Here is a 19,389-nt window from a genome sequence, read left to right as displayed (position 1 = left end):
ATTTCAAGTAAAAAGTTTACACTTTTTAATGTCAGCTAAAACAAAACTGCAACCAAATCGTAATGGCAGATTTCTGTTGTAAAATATAATAGAACAATATAATAGGTAAAATACCAGTTACAAGAAGGATTGAGGTTTTAGGGGACTTTTAAAGGAACATCAGGTGTTCAGTGTATTGCCTCTATCATTCATTAAAAGCTATAAAAATGAAAGCTCCCATCATATAATTGTCAAACTTAGTTAAATAAAATATTCCTTTACTTCTCGTTTAAACCAGATTCTGAAGTTCCTGAAGTATGCAGTAAAAAAACCCCTCTGTTTTTCATGGTAGCTTTTATTTCTTTTGTTTTCCTCTCCTTTGCATGTGATCACCCAGCAACTAAATAGAGGTAGAGATAGTTACTGCTTCCATTTGATATGTGAGTTTGCTTTATGATAAAGACTCTTTGCAAGCCAAATCTTCACATTGGAATTTCTTCCTGGAATAAAAAAAATGTTGCTGCAAAAAAAAACTTCCATTCATTATGATGAAAGAGTAACTGCAGTTTCATATTGTGGTACATGCTATTTCATGCTACTTACCTTTGAGTCAGTTTATAAACATCTGGAAAATAATTATGTTCCTTGTTTACTACATTCAAGTATGAAATAATGTAGAAAGTCTTTGTAAGATCTCACTGCATCTTCTCAAACCATGGCTAGTTTTTATTATTCCAAGGCCGAAACTACCCAAGAGATGCAATTGCTCACCCTCCCAGCAGTTATCTAATTCTGTGTAAGGCTATTGTTTCTTCATTTTAATGAAACCACTGATTTGATGGTTTATGCATTAAAGGAAGAGAAAGAGCTGTGTAAACAGCAGGACTTACTACATTGTAATATATGAGAATTGCCTCCCAAATATTCCTGAAGAGTTATATGCTTCATTCAGCCTGGAACTGTTAATAATGAAAATTTGGGGTCATTAATGGCAGTGGCTCATAACCTGTACTTGAATTATACTTATTTCAACAAATTTTTAATATATTTATTAATTTAATCATCACACGATCTCTTCCCTTCACTTTCCTCACCACTACACACCAGATGTATCTGAGAAATGTTTTGGATTGATATTGTATTTGGATTTTATTTAAACAGTGATTCTCTTTTATAGGAGCCTCCCTATTTAAGAATTCTCTGTGGCTATTTTTTTTTTTTTTTTTTTACCAAACATAGCATGTGTTACATTCATTCCTTAGCATATATAATAATGACTGAGTTTCTGTTTCTAAAAATTTTTGATGGAAAGAATTATTGGGGAAGGTAGTTCTTTTTTGCTGCTTCACTGCAGGCGCCCAGAGTTGCATGCATTACTGTGTCTGTTAAACTTCTTGGAAGCAAGCCAGTATGTTATGGTGAGTTTCATATGTAGGTGGTGAGCCACTAAAAGGCTTGCACAGTATTACAACTATTCTAAGGGGAGGAAGCATTTGGAAATTCAGCAGTAAAGCAGCAGCACCAGCAGCAACAAGCACCCACGCTGGTAGTTTTCACAGTTAGCGTATTTCACAGTGTGAGCCAGTGAGCACGTAGCTTCCCATCCTGCTGCCTGAAGGAGGCAAACCAAAACTGACTCTGTATATTGCAAGATTTTTTCTAGTTTCATGTTTATGATGTTAGGTCATGTGACTGTACTGTACCATAAGTTGCCAACTTCGCTTTACTCTAGAGAGGAGCCTTTGCTGCAGTGCTTTTTTCTTTCTTTCTATTTCTTTCCTTCTTTCTTTATTTTTTCTTGAAAGAGAAAGAAATTGTGCAATGTATGTTTATGCCTACACCATGCCGAGACGACACTTACCAGTAAATAATCTCTGTATCCCCGAGGTAAGATACTGTTTCTGCTTTCCCTGCACAGTGCTGCTGCAGCACGGAGCTGATCCAAACATTCGGAACACTGATGGGAAATCAGCCCTGGACCTGGCAGATCCTTCAGCAAAAGCTGTCCTTACAGGTAAGAAAACAGAGAGCTACCAAATTATTGTATCTGCGTCACTGCTGGCTTGATTTTATAAAATTTTCAGACGCTGAGTTTTTCTTGCCACTGATAAAGCTAAACAAATCCATATGCCATTATCTACTACTTTGTTATTGGTTTGCTATCTGTCTCATTGATTGCTGTGCTAGCATAAGCAGTAAGATTGCTTATCCTACTTACAGTTATAGCATTAAATCATAACATATCATTCACTCCTATTTTAGTCATTTTATGGTTTATAGCATAATTTTTCTGTGCCTCATCCTCTCAATTGTTTCTTTTGAAGACCTTTACTGTTGAGCAAGCAAGGGCATTTGTATTGCTATAAAAGTAGTTTTGATTGGAAAGACAACCTGCTGCCTTCTTGATTGGATCGATAGTTAAATAAAATATGCTGCTGCTTCCCCCTTGCTACCCAATTTATACTTTTATCGTATGTTTCCACTTTTACCGTGATAGCTAAGTTATTTTTGATGAGGCACATATTATCTTTTTACTTCAGATAATGTGCATTTGTGGCTTCAATGTTAGTTTTACTAAAGCAAATGCCAAGAAGCAGCAAAGAGGAAATGCTAAAGTCTCTCGTAACAGTGTAGAAAATAACGCTCTAAGTTATATGATCTTGAGCAACTGTTTTCATTGATCTTCATTCTCAGAATGCTGCATTGGATCTCTTTTTGTTTTTATTCTTAGCATCTGAGTCCTGCTGCCTTTGCCCTCTTTTACTTAACTGACCTTTGTAATTTGGAGCCTCTGTCACTGCAGTGCTAACAGTATTGTTTTAGGTTGTGTGAAAGTAAATGACTTTTAACTACCTTTTAAATTTGCCTGTTTGAAAAAAATAAGTCTTTTGTTCTTGTTTAAGTTGAGAGTCTCTGCTGTGCATTTTTAGCAAAGATACTGAAATGAATGGAAAACGTTTATGTACAGAAAGCTTTGAAAATATATGGAATTATGCTTAATTACTCTGCAAAGAAAGACAACTTCCCACTGTGCTAAAATTAATACTGATAAATCAGAGTGATATGATTTTTCTCAATTAATGTGTATTCAGTTGCTGAATCAAGATAACAAACTCCAGAGGAATGAAACTATTTAAATCAGTGTAGCTAAGAAATTTAAATATAAAATTTTAAATAATGAAATTAAAATACATAGCCTGAGGCCTGCTTAGATTCTGCAGCCTTTCAGTCTCTTAACAAAGCCCAGGGCAACCACAGCAGATTTAGAGCGGTCTCTGAAATACGGTGCATAGTAACAGAGGTATATTATAAATGCTGAGCAAGACTGTCTATATCTAAATGTCCTCCCTCTGACCTTTCTCTCCAACTCTCAACACGTGCCTTGTCCATTTGTTAGATTCATTTAATGTAACACTGCTTTTAGATCCACTTTTACTTTTCTAAAAGGCAAAGTTTCAATATAAGTTATTAACAAGAAGCTATCTCCTAATTTGTAATGAATTTCAGGGGAGATTATATTAGAAGTTGTTAGTTTGGGAAAGGGCTTTGGCATAATCACTTATGGAGACTGAAGATTCCTGGGGGACAGATACCATATCCGTTAAAGTTGATTTGAAAGCCATCTAGCATCGTACTTTGCTTAGATAGGAAGATACTAAATTCTTCTTAGTCATAATACTGATTTCATTAATTGTCCTTTTCAAGAATATCTACTTTTTTGGAAATGGCATACAACTTTTCAGATAGGATTTAAAAGAAAAAGTCTAGAAACAGTGGTTAATTTTGTTGAATATAAGCTAGTTCTACTTACACATTCATATTATATAATGCAGTGAAATAATACTTAAGTGAAATGTATTCCAGAATGTTGTCCAGCCCATATAGGTTGTCTACTAAGCAATTCTTTCCAATGGAATTACGTACACATATTATTTCTAAAGTTAATGTTAAAATATTAAACATTGATTTTTAAAAAGGGTATTTTTTGAAAGGAACATCTTAGAGCTATTAGAGATTATTTTGAGTGATGTGTCATTCCTTATTTTTATGCCAGATGCAGTTGTAGTACCATTACTTATCTTGAAAGTGAAGTTTTTGTTTTTAAATATTTTCTCTTTGGGAATTTACTTGCTGAAAATCTCTTTCCCAATATCCCATCTTTTATGTTGCTATTAATACTTTTGTGCATTAGCCAAAATTATATTTGAGTATTTATGTATCTTCCTTAAATGAAATTAAGAAAATGACAATCATTTTATAGGACATTTAAAAATATGTGACTAACACCCTCTTATACAGAAAGAATGCATGGGTTTGATAAAGCTGTACAAAGCATTACTTAGTTTTATAGTTAAGAGACCCCAGCATATGTAGCTATTTGCTTTGGATACTACACATAAGTTCTTTAAAGAAAATGCTTAGACTTATCAGACTCTTTGCTGAATTGCTATCTAAATGAATGATATGCTTAGAAGAAATATGGAGGGGGTTTTGTGTTTTTTATTAATGATTTAAATTCTGGGCAGTTAACTGAAGGACTTGGAGGTATTTGGGGGTTTTGTTTGTTCACTTGTTTTTTATTTTAAAAAAACAAAGATATGAAAAGTCCAAAGCAGCCTATGTAAATTTTTGAAGAAGAATTTTGATGTGTTGTGATCATAAATTTTTTAAAGTAACATTTTGGCCTTTAAAAAAATATTATATATATTCATTTGGAAATTGAGGGAAATAGGAAAAGCACAAAAAGAAAAAAATTATTCATAATTCTACTGCCCAAGAGATAACATTTTATTTATTAATATTAATATAACCTTTTTCCTATGAGTACACACATCCACACTCTTTCTTTAATTAAATCAGCCTCATATATTGCATGCTGATTAATATTAATAACATATATATTTTTAATTTAGCTGCATGAATGTTCCCAGAAGGCATTAAGTATTCTTCTGCAGCATCAGTATGTAATGACTTCATAATATCCTTCCATGGGCATATTTTAGTTTTTTGAGTAGGTTTAGGTAGGTTGTTTTCAGCCTTTATTCTTTGTGAATTTAGAGTCATTTCATCAATTCTGTTGGAATTGTGCTTTTTACCAGATACAGTCTTAGCATCCATAAGCATGGTGGATGTCTCTACTCTTGACTTTGAAGAATATGAGGGTTTGAAAATGAGGATCTTCTCTTTGAAAAGGCTGTACTGCATGTGGTATTCTTGTTGGACTGCAATGTTTAAAAGTTAAAGGTGGTTGACAAAGGGAACGTTCATTGAAGAGGGCTAGGACGTAGGGTGTTTATTAATCATGTAAAGGAGATTCTCTGGGGCATAGTGGAAAGGTTAGAGAGAAGCAGTGAGAAATTGTCAGGAAAAGAGGTAAGATCAGGTTGAGACTGAGAGGTTGTTAAAGGCAGATGACCAAAGGAGAATTTATCATTGGCAGGAACAAGGATGATGGAAGTGTAAAGTGGGTGAGTTTAGATGGTCACAAGGTTGCTAAGATAATTGGTCCTAGTGGCATCCCGATAGATTAGGGGTAAGGGAATGGGGAAGAAGAATATATTTGCACTAAGGTGTCTCAAGAATAAATAAGCTTTAACCTGGATTCACTGCACTTCTGAGGAAATCATAGATTAGTATGATTGATGGGCAGCCTCTCCCAGTCTCTCCGGAAGGAACCAGCTGTGGCTCAGGCCACCAGGCAATAAGGAGGAGTCTGGTGTATTCTTGCTGAGACTGGCCTGGTAAGTCAGCAAAGTATGTCTGGAATCCTACCCCTTTTTTCCTACTCCACTGCTTCCTACTGCTTTTCAGATTAAGACTAAAACCTTTAGCATGATCAGTGAGAACTTGAATGATCTAGACCCTGCCTACCTAGGTTTGACTTCTAGGTTTTGCTCAGGCTAAAATTTAGGATTCCTATCTTTTCCTCGCACCTGGTATCCAGTATAGCAGCAATTCAGGTTTACTGCCCTTCCAGATCCCCACTCTGACCATTTCTCACCACCTTCACTGCTTTAGCTGGTCCATGTCTTCGTCCTCCCTGTCATTTCAGCAGTAACTTCATAATGGGTCTCTCTGCCTCTACATTAACCCCACTTTCCTTACTATATATGGTTGGAGTGGTCTTTCTAAAGCAGCTTTGTGATCAGAAAATTCTTTAATATATTCCCATTCATTACCCCTGAATAAAATCTAAATTCTTTAACCGTGGCCTGTCATGATCTGGCTCCTGCCTTGCATATCTCTGATCTGATCTTTTGCTGTGTTCTCCCTTGATCTGTTTGCTTCATCTGCAGCTGGGAATGCTTGCTGTCCCTCACACAGTTTCTGTGTATGCTGATACACGCTATTTACTAAAACTGGAATACTCCCCAGAACTTCATCAGTCAAATCTCTGCTCAGCTGTCTACTCCTTAGAGATGCCTTCTTGTCCCCAGTCCTATTAGCTTACTTTATTTTCTTCATAGATTTATTGGTATCTGAAATTGCAATTTTTGCTGTTTGCCCCAGTAGAAGGAAAGCTTCACAAAGGTTTGGACTTTTGTCTGTCTTGTTCGCTTCTTTATCCCTAGGACTTAGAAGATTACATAAAATGATTATATAAACAAATAGATTTAAGGTCTGATCACTGGTTAACTAAAGGCAGCATAATTTCCAGCTTCTGCAAATACTCATTAACCATTAATGATATGATATCTCATGCTATTTGTAATAGTCTTAATACATTTTCTATTTCCTAAAAATTGTTCTGGATTGCTTATATATCTCTTAAAACATAAGTGCACTTAAAATGTTTTAATTGGTATGATGGATGAAGTTTACTGAGTTTTATCAACAGATTTCTTAGATGGCTCCTTTGATTGAGAACATTCATATTCTGGAAAGATAAAACTGCCTGCAGCTGTCACATCAGACTTCCAGATGTCAAATCAGGGCCTAATTTTTACTCTTTTCTTTGGCCATTGTTCTGTGAATGTGCTGTTTTGCACATTAGCTATACTACAGTCTGGCACATTGTATGCCACATGTAGTACATTTTTACTTTCCTCCCACATGATTAATTTCTTATGCCATTAATCTGAATTTAAGAAGTTATTTATATTGGTTGTTAGCAAGTCTAATTGCACAGCATGCATCCTAGAAAATAAACCATAAGCAGCAATAAACCTTGTATTACTTTTCAAGAAAAGTTGTATATTTATCCACATGAATTTTAGTAAGGAAAATTGTTACATTAAGATGAATTTCTGCTTTTAAAAAAATTACCTTTAGTATTATAGCAAAGGAAGTTAAAACTTGTTGAAATAAAACAATGTAAAAGCTCATTTTAAAGATATGTTGAAAATGTTAATTTATTAATTTTTAAGAATTTAATTTCATAGTTCAATTTGTTTATAATTTTGGACATGAATAGAAAAATTTAAGGTTTATTATTAAAAGTGGTTGAAATACTTTTTTGAAATTTTAAAAATATGACAACAATTTAGGAAAAGCATATAAAACCTAGTACCTTTTTAAAAAAGATATTTGACATAGTATACATTGATTCAACTTTTAAAGTATTATTTGCACCTTGAATGAATAGAAAGGCTTACATGAAGCTAGTAGATTTCTTCTTTTTAGCAGCTATTTAATAGTTTATATTGAATTGTTATTTAGCTTACTTGCAGGAAGCTAAACTTTCTTTTAAGAAGTTAGATAGCTTTATATAAAATACAGTAACAATAATAACTGATACCCCGTGAATCCTTCTATGACTTGGGCACTGTTTGAAGGGCATTGAATCCTCACAATAAAGGTATGAGGTAGATATTATTATTATACTCATTTTTACAGATGGAGAAGTTACTTTTACAAGTTCACAAAGCCATCAAGCGGAATTATTGGGATTTGAACTCAAGCAGTTTGGCTCCAGGATCAGTGAGTGCTCTTATATATGCAGAATCAGATTTTTTTACCTATTTATTCATTTGGATAGACATGGTCCGGGCCAAAATAAAAATAAAATCAGACTGGCTCATAAACATGAATTAAGGGCTGAAATCCAGTCTGTTAATACAATGTTTCTTTACTTTTTTTAATTAAAGATTCTTCCTTTCAAAAAAAGGAAAATTTACCTACTGTTACCTATAAGATTCATCATCCTATTATTAAAACAAAATGAATTAATTTGTTAATAAATTTATTCAACTTTGTACACTATGCTTCCCTTATCTGCAGGGATACATTTCAAGACCCCCAGTGGATGCCTGAAACCGTGGATAGTTTTGAACTCTATATAGACTGTTTTCTCCTATACATATATGCCTATGATAAAATTTAATTTATAAATTAGGCACAGTAAAAGATTAACAGTGATAACTAACAATAAAATAGATCAATTATAATGATATACTATTAAATAATGAAAGTTATATGAATGTGGTATCTTGTGCTCTTTCTCACAATGTCTTTATTGTTCTGTACTCACCTATTTTCAGACTTCAGTTGACTATGGGTAACTGAATCTGCCAGTAACTGAAATCACGAAAAGCAAAAAAAAAACTGCAGATAAGAGGATAGTATTGTAAATGTTATTCTTAAATATTTGCTCTTTAGTCAGAGGGCTTGATTAAAATTCTTTTGATACTTTAAAAAAACCTCAACTATTTAGAATTTATAAGGAATGATGTAATATTTAAAATGTTTGAGCTATCCATAGGTAAGGGGCAAATCAAATCATATAAATAGACCTTAAATAAGAAATGAGCTACAGGCTTCATATGTACAGGCATACCTCAGAGATAATGCAGATTTGATTCAGACTACTGCAGTGGCTCACGCCTGTAATCCTAGCATTCTGGGAGGCCCAGGCGTGCGGATTGCTCAAGGTCAGGAGTTCAAAACTAGACTACTGCAGTGAACTAAATATCAAAATAAAGTGAGTCAGACACAGTTTTTGGTTTTCTAGTGCATATGGAAGTTATATTTACGTTATATTGTAGTCTATTAAGTGTGTCTTAATTATGTCTAAAAAAGGTACATACCTTAATTAAAAATATTTTATTGCTAAACATGCTAATAAAGTGAGCACATGCTATTAGAAAAATGGCACCGATAGACTTGCTGGATGCAGCACTGCCACAAACTTTCAAATTTGTAAAAACCATGGTATCTGCAAATCATAGTAAAACAAGGTATGTTGTGTATGGAGTGGGAGGGAATAGCAACTGTCTAACTTTCTGTTTAGTTAACTCCAGCATTCTAGGACTTCAAGTCCTTCCCATCAACCTTTTTGTGTAATTAAAGCCATCAGGCTTATGTCATTAAAACCAGCATTATCTTTCAACTCATCAAAAATGACGGTGTTTGTGAAGCATAACATGTTAGCGTGTGCTCTGAGAGCAGCTGTCATTTTCTCTCATGAACTGTAGCAACTCTATAGCATTTTTAGTGTAATTTCCATTAGAATTTCAACTGTAACCAAATTGCTGCTATTTTAAATAGTTATTTTAAAATTTATTATAAATTAGTGTAAATAATTTGCTTTCTTAAAATAGCACATGTGACATTAGAATTCATTAATGCTTTGCTATGAAAATGGTTACTACCTCTATTCTTTGAAATTTTTATTAAACATTTACTTTGACATAATTAAAGATTCATATGCAATTGTAAGAAATAAAGAATAATAAATGGTCCCCTGTACCCTTTGCCCAGTTTTCTCTAGTGGTAACATCTTAAAAAGCTGTAGCATAATATCACCACCAGTATATTAACATTGATACAGTCAATACTGTATCAATTAGTTTATTTGTAATATCTTTATCTAATTTTGTTATTAGGGTAACACTGGCCTTATAGAACAAGTTAGGAGGTGTTCCCTTTGCTTTTATTTTCTGGAAGAGACTGTGAAGTGTTAGTATTCCAGGTGACTCTCAGTATCCTCAGGGGATTTGTTCCAGGACCCTCTGCAGATGTGGATGCCCAAGGCCCTTATATTAATATAAAATGGCATAATATTTGCATATAACTCATACATAATCCTCCCATAAACTTTAAACCATCTCTAGATTACTTATATTACCTAATATAGTATAAGTGCTATGTAAATAGTTTTGTTATATTGTATTTTTTATTGTATTATCTTTTTATTATTCCTGTCCCCCCCCCCCGAAATATTTTTAATCCTCAGTTAGTTGAATTGATGGATGCAGAAGCCACAGATGTGGGGGGAAGACTGTATTTCTTCCTTAAATGTTTGGTGGAATTCATTAGTGAAATGATTTGGGCCAGGTGCTTTCTTTTTTATTGCTCTTATTGATTCAGTTTTAAAATAGATATAGAAATAATCAGGTTATTTATTTCTCTTTGTGTGAGTTTTAGTGGTTTATGTCTTTCAAGGAATTGGTCAATTTCATATAAGTTGTCAAATTTTTGTATAGCGTTGTTTGTAGTTTTTTTTATTAGACATTTGATGTCTGCAGGATCTGTAGTGATATCTCCTGTTTCATTCCTGGTAGTGGTAGTTTGTGCTTTCTCTTTTTCTTTCTCAATTTTATCGATCTTTTCAAATAACCAATTCTTCATTATTTATTTTATTTATATATACCTGATTTTTTTTCTGTCTTTATCTTCTTACAGCTATGTTCAAACCATTCACCTTGTCTCTTCTTAATAGCAGTGATATATCCAAACTCTTGATTTTTAAGTATTTTAAAATATGACCCTCATATCTTATCCTTCCATCTCTCTGTTATTCTGTAAATGATTGAATTTCACTTAGACCTCCCATCAGTAGCTTCTACCATTTTTTGAATGCATTATCCCTTCATTTCTTTATCTCCTATTGTTCAGCTTAGATTTCATTGCCCACCATTGTCTTCCCTTTTGACAAACTCTGTTAGCCAGTGACTGCCTCTCCTGTCAGTGTACTCATTTGGCAATACTATAGTATGTATTAAACCCAACCATGATATTGCAAAATACATATTTGATCTTTGACTAGTTTCCTGGTATACAACTCCTAAAATTTTTTAGAATCTCCAAAGTGATGTCCTTTTGTATGCTAATGAGTTGACTGGTGCCGGGCAACCCCTAGGTAGCTTCAGGATTGGGGCTGGTCACTGGGTTGACCAAGGCATTAATAATTAGAGGGTTGGGTCTCTCAGCTCAACTTCTAGGGAGGGGAGAGAGGCTGACATTATGTACCTGGAGACAGCGTCAGATGCCACAAGTTGAGGCAATGTTAGAATTGGAGAACACCCAACTGGTATCCACTGCAGAATTGGCTGCTGGCTTAGTGCATGAGGGGAAACTCTCCCCCTTCTCCCCTATTTGGTCACAGAAGTCTTCTGTGTGGATTGCGATGGTGTCAGAACAGAGGAAAAACTGTTTGTTTTCTGCTCTCTAACTATTTCCCTATTTGATTGCCATACTTAAGAAATGAATGTGGTTGGAGAAAGAAAAAATATATATGAATATGTAGTTGTCTGATTTCACTTTCTAATCATAACCATAAATCTCAAATATGGGTTTTTCTCCTTGCCTCAGCCATTTCTCTCCTCAAATCTTTAGCACCTCTTCAAGTCCATCCTCTCAGCTTACCTCTTTTTCATATTTCATTGAAAAAGTAAATGCTGTCAAACAGGAACTTACTGCTATCTTCAATTCCACCAGCTTCGCTGCAGCTGTACTCGTATGCTCTGCCTGCCTTCTGCTCCTGTGGAAAAGAGGCATCCTTTTTCCTTCCAAGTCCATCCCTTCTGCTTTTGCTCTGAGTTTCATGTGTACCACCTACTCAAGGACTTGTTTCTTGCAGTTATGCTCTGCTTATTGATTTATATGCATCTGCATATATGTATATGAATTCTAGTGGCTCACAACTTTACAAAAATAAACATGAAAACAAATGTTATTGATCTTTATGCCACCCTCTAGTCACCCATCTTTCTGTTTCCCTTTAGAGCATAAGGAGTTGTCTGTGGTTACTCTCTACTTTCTCACTTCTTAATCTCAACTAAATTTACCTGGTCCTGTTTTGTTCCTATCCAGTGTACTGAAATACTTCGTTTTGTTTTTTCCTTCCTGAGTTTTTAACAAACTCCATCTTGCACATGCAGTGGTTACTTCCTCCTGCAGCCTTTCAGCAGCATTCAAAATTTATTACAACTTTGGTTTTTTTAAATCAAAGTCTTTTTTTAAACCGAGTCTTGAGGTAGTGATTTTTGAGTTAAGACCTAAATATCAAGAGAAGTAGTTAAGTGAAGTAGGATATGCAGGGTCAAACTCTGCATATCCTACTTCACGTTGCCAACTTGGTTGTTGAGATGCCAACACAGAATTTTTCATCTCCCTATCCAGCTCTATTGCCAGGCCTATTGAACTTGAACCCCATTGTTCCCCCTCTTGAGAAATGGCACCATAACCTACTCAGTTGCTCAAGCCAAAAACCTACAAGTCAGGCTTGATTCTTCTCTTGTTCTCATACCCTGTATTCAGTCCATCCTCCAATTCTGTTGGTTTTACCTCCAAAATCTACTCCAAATCTATTTTTCTCAGTCTTTGCCACTACTATCAAGCATTCAGATTTATATCAGGCCCAACCAAAGTGTGGACTTTAGGCTGGTTCCAGTGAACTGTTTGTTTCTGGCCTGCAGTAAGGTAATAGACTGGTACCAAAATATAAATAAGCTGCAGGACTAAGTACACCTTTAGTTTACTTGACTTTTTTTTTGAAATAGAAAGACTTCCTTGATGAAAAAACAGTGCATTCTGATGCAGATCCTAATCTTCTTGTAGACTAGTGACATTGCAGACCAGGTACTTGGAATATTGTTACTGGTCTAGACTATCGCTGATAGCCTCCTGTCTGTCTACATCAGTCTTCCTTAAGCCTGTCTTTAAGACATAAAAAATTTTAAAAACATTGACAAGTTTATTTCATTTATTTCCTTAAAATTCATTTTGTTGGAATAAAATTCAAACTTTTTATCTGGCCCCTGTCTACCTATCTGAGTGCATTGATTAATACTTTTCCTGTTGCTCCTTACATTCCAGTGACACTAACTTCCTCTCTATTAGTCAAGTTGGTTTGTGTCTTGGATTCTTTTCTACCTTCTCTATTCTCTCTCCAAAGTGCTAGTTCCTTTGTTGGAAGTGTTCCTTTCCTCAAGTCTTCACTTAACTACTTCTCTTGATATTTAGGTCTTAACTCAAAAATCACTACCTCAAATAAGCTCTTCCTGACCCTCATATGAATACAGGGTCCAGCTACCAGTTATCCTTTATATCACCCCTCTATCACTATCTGCAGTGGTTTCATTTACTTATTTTTCTGCTTATTTATTGCCTGATTTCCACCCCTGACTTCCAGTACTGGCTTCTTGAGAAGTGGGATTTTTTCTTTGTTCATTGTTATGGTCCCAGCACTCAATAAATATTTATTAAATGAATGGTCACTGAGAAAATGGGGGCTTCATAGGCTAGCACCGTTTTATCGTAATGGTGTAACATGGTAAGATTAAAACAGCATCCTAGCAGTATAATAAAACGTACAAGAAATGGTATATAACAGATAGGCAAGCTGGAATGGACAATAAGAAGATTTGAAAAGGGACCTTAGATAAGTTATCTAATCTGGTGGTTGGTTGTTTAAGTCTGTGGTGTTCTGTAGGTCCCAGAATCTGTAAGTTCCCCTTTCAGCTGCTGTTAAATAAACTAGCAAACTTAACTCTTTAAAAGATTGTTTTAAAAAAACAAATCCCCGTCACATTAATAGGGAGAAAAAAAGAACCTCTTGTGTATAAATTCCTGCTATATAAAATCTCCCATCATAGAGTATGCAATGTCTGGCCCATCCATAGTAGTACCCCAGTAATAGCCTTTGTTATTAAAGAAAAATTAGAAATAGTCAGTTGTGTGCAGACTGTATTCAGAATTGTTATCATTGGACTTCTATCATCAAGGCAGATTAATCCTAGGTAAATGTAGTAATCTGCCAAGAAAGAGATTCTAAAACTTTCATATTCAATTGATGTTTATTGATTGCCTATTGATTGCTCTAGATACACTCTCAGACTTTTTAAAATATATTTTATAATTTATTCAGAAATTCTTTACTATATCTAACGTAAATCATCCCTTTTACTGTGTTGTTTTTCCACTTGATGAAGCAGTGTATACATTCTCATGAACTTTTATACGAGACCATTATTAATTTGCTTATTTTTGAACAAAACAAGTTTTAATTCTGTTGATTCTCATGAGGCTGTTATTTTAAACTAGATGTTCTTGGGTAAGATTAGAAGCCTTATATCTGTAAATGTGTTGCTTTCAAATATTTCATTTAACAGTTAACTGTTCATAAAGCAGTTTTCATAACATTGTTAACATCCTCAATTTTTACATAGCAAGAATCCTCTTATGCTTCTTCAGGGTGTCAAAAGGGACGTTTCATGAAAGACCTTCCCCCACCCCTATCCATGACATTGTCTCAATAGTGAGCCATTTTAGGGTGTTTTAGGCAAGACCAAAGATGGAAAACCATCCAAGCCTGAGAACAATCCTCCATTGAGATAGAATTTTTGTGGGCATGCTTTCACTTACTTGCTTACAGGTCATAAAGTGTACTGATGAAAAAGAAGCCATTGCTAATTAATTTATAAAATCAGTTGTTATCTAATGTAGTGGAAAAAAAAATCACTAAAAACTAGACTAATTTGGGGTTCTATCATTTAGATGAACAATCTTGTCTCTTTTTCTCTCTTTTTTTTGGTAGACTTAATTAGTATATCACAGTCAAAAGATAAATCATCTACTTTAAAATATAAGGGGGTCATCTCTCATTCTAGTTTATGCAATTTTAAGTTTTATATTTGTGAACCTATTTAATTTTTCTCTTTATTAAAATTTGATTTTTCATCTTATTCAGTTAGAAAAGACTTTTCCAAAATAGTGCTAAAACAAAATCTGACATGGTTGGTTAATTTTTTTTTTTCAAGAAAAAGTGACAAGCTTTTTAAGGATTTTTAACATGGATCCAGCTATAGAATGCAGATATAATTAGGAAATGGCAGCTGAAATGCCAATGACGTGTGCTTCAGTGGTTTACTCATTTACAAACCTTATAAAAAAGATATCAACATTAGTTTGTCTCTTCAAAAGTAATGAAAATTTTTATTAATATCTTTGACACAGCTTTGGGCACATTAGTGGCAGTTTTATTTATTATTATTTATTGTTTATTTATCCCTAAAACTTAATGCTATTAAAAGCTGAAATTTATAATTAGACTTTTGATAAGTAGAAAGATGCCAGACTTCATGTGTTAAAATACAATGAAATTTTTATAGATTATACTGTTTAATTCAAATTCAGCTGTTCTTTTTGCCTCAAAGTTGCATTTTAAACCAGTGGGTAATGCAGTTGAGCTATTTAAATTGTATGAGTCATATATCATTGCTAATGCCAAGCTTCTTATACTGCTATTTCTCCCAATTTTTATTATTTTTATTTTGAAAATTCTCCAACTTACAGAAAAGTTTTAAAAAAATAGCAAAATGAATACTTACATATCTTCATGTAGATTCACCAATTGTTAGCATATTCCAGGTTTGTTTTATATCTTTTCTCTCCATATATATATTTTTTTCTTCTCTGAACCATTTGAGAGTTACTTGCAGACATTGTGGTGCTTCATGCCCAAATACTTTAGCATGTATCTTCTAAGAATAAGGAAAATCACTTGTATAACTAGAACATAATTTATCACACTTAAGAAATTGCATATTAATACAATATTACTATCTAATGGACAACTCATCTTTCTATTTTATGAAAATATTTCTTAGCCTGTGACCTTTCCTATCAATACCAGGTAACTCCATTTCTCAATAGCTTTGAGCCCCTTGAATCATTCTATGAACACTTAGAAATTGGTCTATTGTTTCACCTCTACTTAATTGTCACTTCCTTTCTATAGATGTTCTTTGTATCTACCGAAATGTTGCTTGTTTTCCTTTACTTTGGGTTCAGCGATATTACCACTATCTCTGTCTGTGTTATTCCTTATAGAGATAGTCAGATACAGGTGTAATTATGGAAAATGGTGCATTACCACTTACTTACATTAGTTGCTTATGAAATTCATGATGAAACTGTTTTAAAAGTCAAATTAAATTAAGACTTTTTAATCTCCCTTCCAAAAATGTACTGTTGATCTTGAAGGAGTTGAATGCATTGGTGATCCAGATTGGATTTTCTAACAGTTTATGATTTTCAGTAATAAAAACACATAAGCAATAGGTTATCCATTATTTATAATTGCAAAATATTGGAACCTATTAAATGCCCAAATATAGGAGATTGGTTGAATACTCTGTGGTACATACACACAATAGAGTGTTTTACACCTATAAGATAATGAGATTCTAAACTTATGGATTGCTTCCTAAGACATATTGTGTAATGAAACGAAGTACAAAAGAGTGTTTATGATATGCCATCTATTTTGCATGAAACAATATGTGATAACTAGCCTCCAAAAAGGTTCCCAATCACCCTATCTCCTAGTATTCATACCTTTGTGTAGTCCTTTCCCACATTGTACTGAGGTTATTTGGTGTGACCAACAGCATTCAGCAGAGCCAATAGTATGTCACTTCCAGATGGTCATAGAAGACTATTCCTCCCGTCTCAGCCTCTGTCTTTCTCATGGATCACTTACTCTAGAGGAAGCAAACTGCCTGTAGAGAAGCCCACGTGGGGAGGTCCTAAAATCTCTGGCCAATAGCCAGCAAGAAGCTGAGGCCTGCCAACAACCACATCAGAATGCTTGGAAGCAGATTTTCCAAGTTAAGCCTTGAGTTATGGTGTCCCCAGCCCATAGCTTGACTGCAGTCTTGTGAGAAATACTGAGTCAGAATCATCCACATAACCACTCCCAGATTCCTGACTCTCAGAAACTGTATGAGACAAAATTTATTCTTTTAAGCTGCCAAGTCTTGAGGTAACTTGTTGGGCAGGAATAGATGTCTGTCTGTCTGTCTGTCTGTCTGTCTGTCTGTCTGTCTGTCTATCTATCTGTCTGTCTCTCTCTCTTTCTGTCTTTCTTCCTGTCTTTCCGTCTTACTGTCTTACTTTTCCCCAAAATGAAACACAGGAAAGATAAACCAGAAAACATTGAAGTTGGTAGTTGGTTACCTGTAAGGAGGTGGGGACTCTGGAAAGGAAAGCGGGAGTTAGGGAAGACATTAACTAGAATATGCCATTTGGGTATAATTTTAATTTTTGGAAGCATGTTAATGGTCTGCATATTAAAAAATGAAATCAAGGATGGGAAAGAAACCTAAAATTTGAATGCAGAGAGAGAAATGAACCACATCTGTATTTCAAATAAATAACCACACTGAAGGAAATAAAGAACTAATCTAAGTAACTTCTGAACATGGTTCTTTGATTTTTATGCCTCAGTGAAGGTAGGGAGGAAGAAGAAAAGGGAATTTCAAATAATCCTTAAATTCTTTTTATTAAGTTTTTTGTTCATTTGTTTCGACAGTGTGTGATACAGTAATTCTGAAACTTTTTTATATATATTGTAGTATTGAGCAAATGAGTGTGTTGGAAACCAGAATCTTACTGTGAAAGAAATATATAAATGTGGAGTAGGGAAAGACAAAGGAGAAGCTTGTGGAATTGGATTGAAGTAATGTAGGTATCAGAATCATTGTGGGGGAAAATCTAATTCTGCTGCAGAAAAGACTTCTAAAAAGCACTGAGGCCCCAGCCAGGCACGGGTGGCTCATGCCTGTAATCCTAGCACTCTGGGAGGGTGAGGCAGGAGGAACACTTGAGGTCAGGAGTTTGAGATCAGCCTGAGCAAGAGTGAGACCCTGTCTCTACCAAAAAGGAAAAAATTGGCCAGGCCTGTAGTCTCAGCAACTCAAGAGGCTGAGGCAGGAGGATCCCTTGAGCCTAGGAGTTGGAGGTTGCAGTGAGCTACAATGATGCCACTGCACTCTACTCAGGGCAACAGAGTAAGACTCTATCTCAAAAAAAAAAAAAAGAAAAGACCCCAATAGTAATGGAGCACACCTACTTCCCAGATCTTTGCTTTTACATGCTATTTATTAAAACACACCAGAACTCTTTGGAAAAAAATGACTGATTTCAAAGGTAGGACAAGGATAGTATAAAGTGAGCCTGAAACCTAGTTGTGCTAGAAAGTAAGGAAGTGCTCAAAAAATAATGGAGACATGTTACAAGAACACAGGAGCCATCTTGAAGGAGCTCCCACTGACAAATCTATGATGCTTTAACCATCAAAATAAATTATGATAGTAATAGATTATATAGCCCATTGTATAAAGGGAATAGATGAATTCATACAGCGATAAATGAATGGATGGGGAAGGACTCTTTCTTACTATAGAATGCCTATTAATTAATGTGGAAGGACAGTTGGAGTTGGAAAATCACTGTTTGCAACCATCATAGAAAGACTGGTTAGGGCTGGGCGTGGTGCCTCACGCCTGTAATCCTAGTACTTTGGGAGGCCAAGGTGAGTGGATTGCTCGAGGTCAGGAGTTCGAAACCAGCCTGAGCAATAGCGAGAACCCGTCTCTACTATAAATAGAAAGAAATTAATTGGTCAACTAATATATATAGAAAAAATTAGCCGGACATCGTGGCACATGCCTATAGTCCCAGCTACTTGGGAGGCTGAGGCAGGAGGATCACATGAGCCCAGGAGATTGAGGTTGCTGTGAGCTAGGCTGACGCCATGGCACTCACTCTAGCCTAGGCAACAAAGCGAGACTCTGTCTCAAAAAAAAAAAAAAAAAAAAAAAAAAGACAGACTGGTTAGGACAAGAATCACTGGTAAATGCTAAATCTCACAGCCAAGTTCGATGAGCAGCAGTGTATTTGCATGGTTCTCAGCATGTCTGTTTGTAGATTAATTATTACTTGGGAAAAACAGTAGCTATACAGTGGAGAAATCTGATAATACTTTTATTGGGTATCAAAATTAATATCACTGAGAAGCACAAACCTTGTGTGTTGGCATATTTAATACCTGAGAAGGACATACCATCTCTTATGTTGTATTCTAGCCAGCGATGCATAGCTAAATCTCCTGAGAAAACATCAGGCAAATCCTAATTTAGGCACATTCTACAAAATAATTAACCTATATTTTTCAAAAAATATCCATGTCTTGAAAGACAAAGACTGAGAAATTGTTCCAAATTGAAGGAGACTAAAGAGACATGACAACTAAATGCAAAAAACATGATCCTGGGCTAGAAAAGAAAAATGCTATAAAGGATATAATTGCAACAATTAGAATATGTACTCTGTATTAGATAAAAAATATTGTACCAGTGTTACCTAAATTTAATTACTGTGCTGTGGTTACATAAGAGAAAGCCT

At 34.8% G+C, this 19,389-nt stretch overlaps 1 protein-coding gene across 2 annotated transcripts in view; it reads left to right on the top strand.

The window, feature by feature from the left end:
* The window catches only part of TNKS (tankyrase), a 201,589-nt gene that overhangs the window by 60,419 nt on the left and 121,781 nt on the right, over positions 1–19,389 (top strand). Inside the window, exons 3-4 of one of the 2 annotated variants that reach the window (XM_012739786.3) lie at positions 1,898–1,993; positions 7,816–7,899. In XM_012739786.3, the coding sequence (XP_012595240.1) occupies positions 1,898–1,993; positions 7,816–7,899 (180 nt within the window). The remainder of the gene's footprint in view (positions 1–1,897; positions 1,994–7,815; positions 7,900–19,389) is intronic. The other variant, XM_012739787.3, reaches the window with a different exon arrangement.

Source organism: Microcebus murinus, chromosome 24 (genome assembly GCF_040939455.1).
Source record: "Microcebus murinus isolate Inina chromosome 24, M.murinus_Inina_mat1.0, whole genome shotgun sequence".
NCBI classification, from domain to species: domain Eukaryota; kingdom Metazoa; phylum Chordata; class Mammalia; order Primates; family Cheirogaleidae; genus Microcebus; species Microcebus murinus.
Note: the sequence above shows the minus strand (reverse complement) of the source record. Positions and strands in the feature narration are given on the sequence as shown.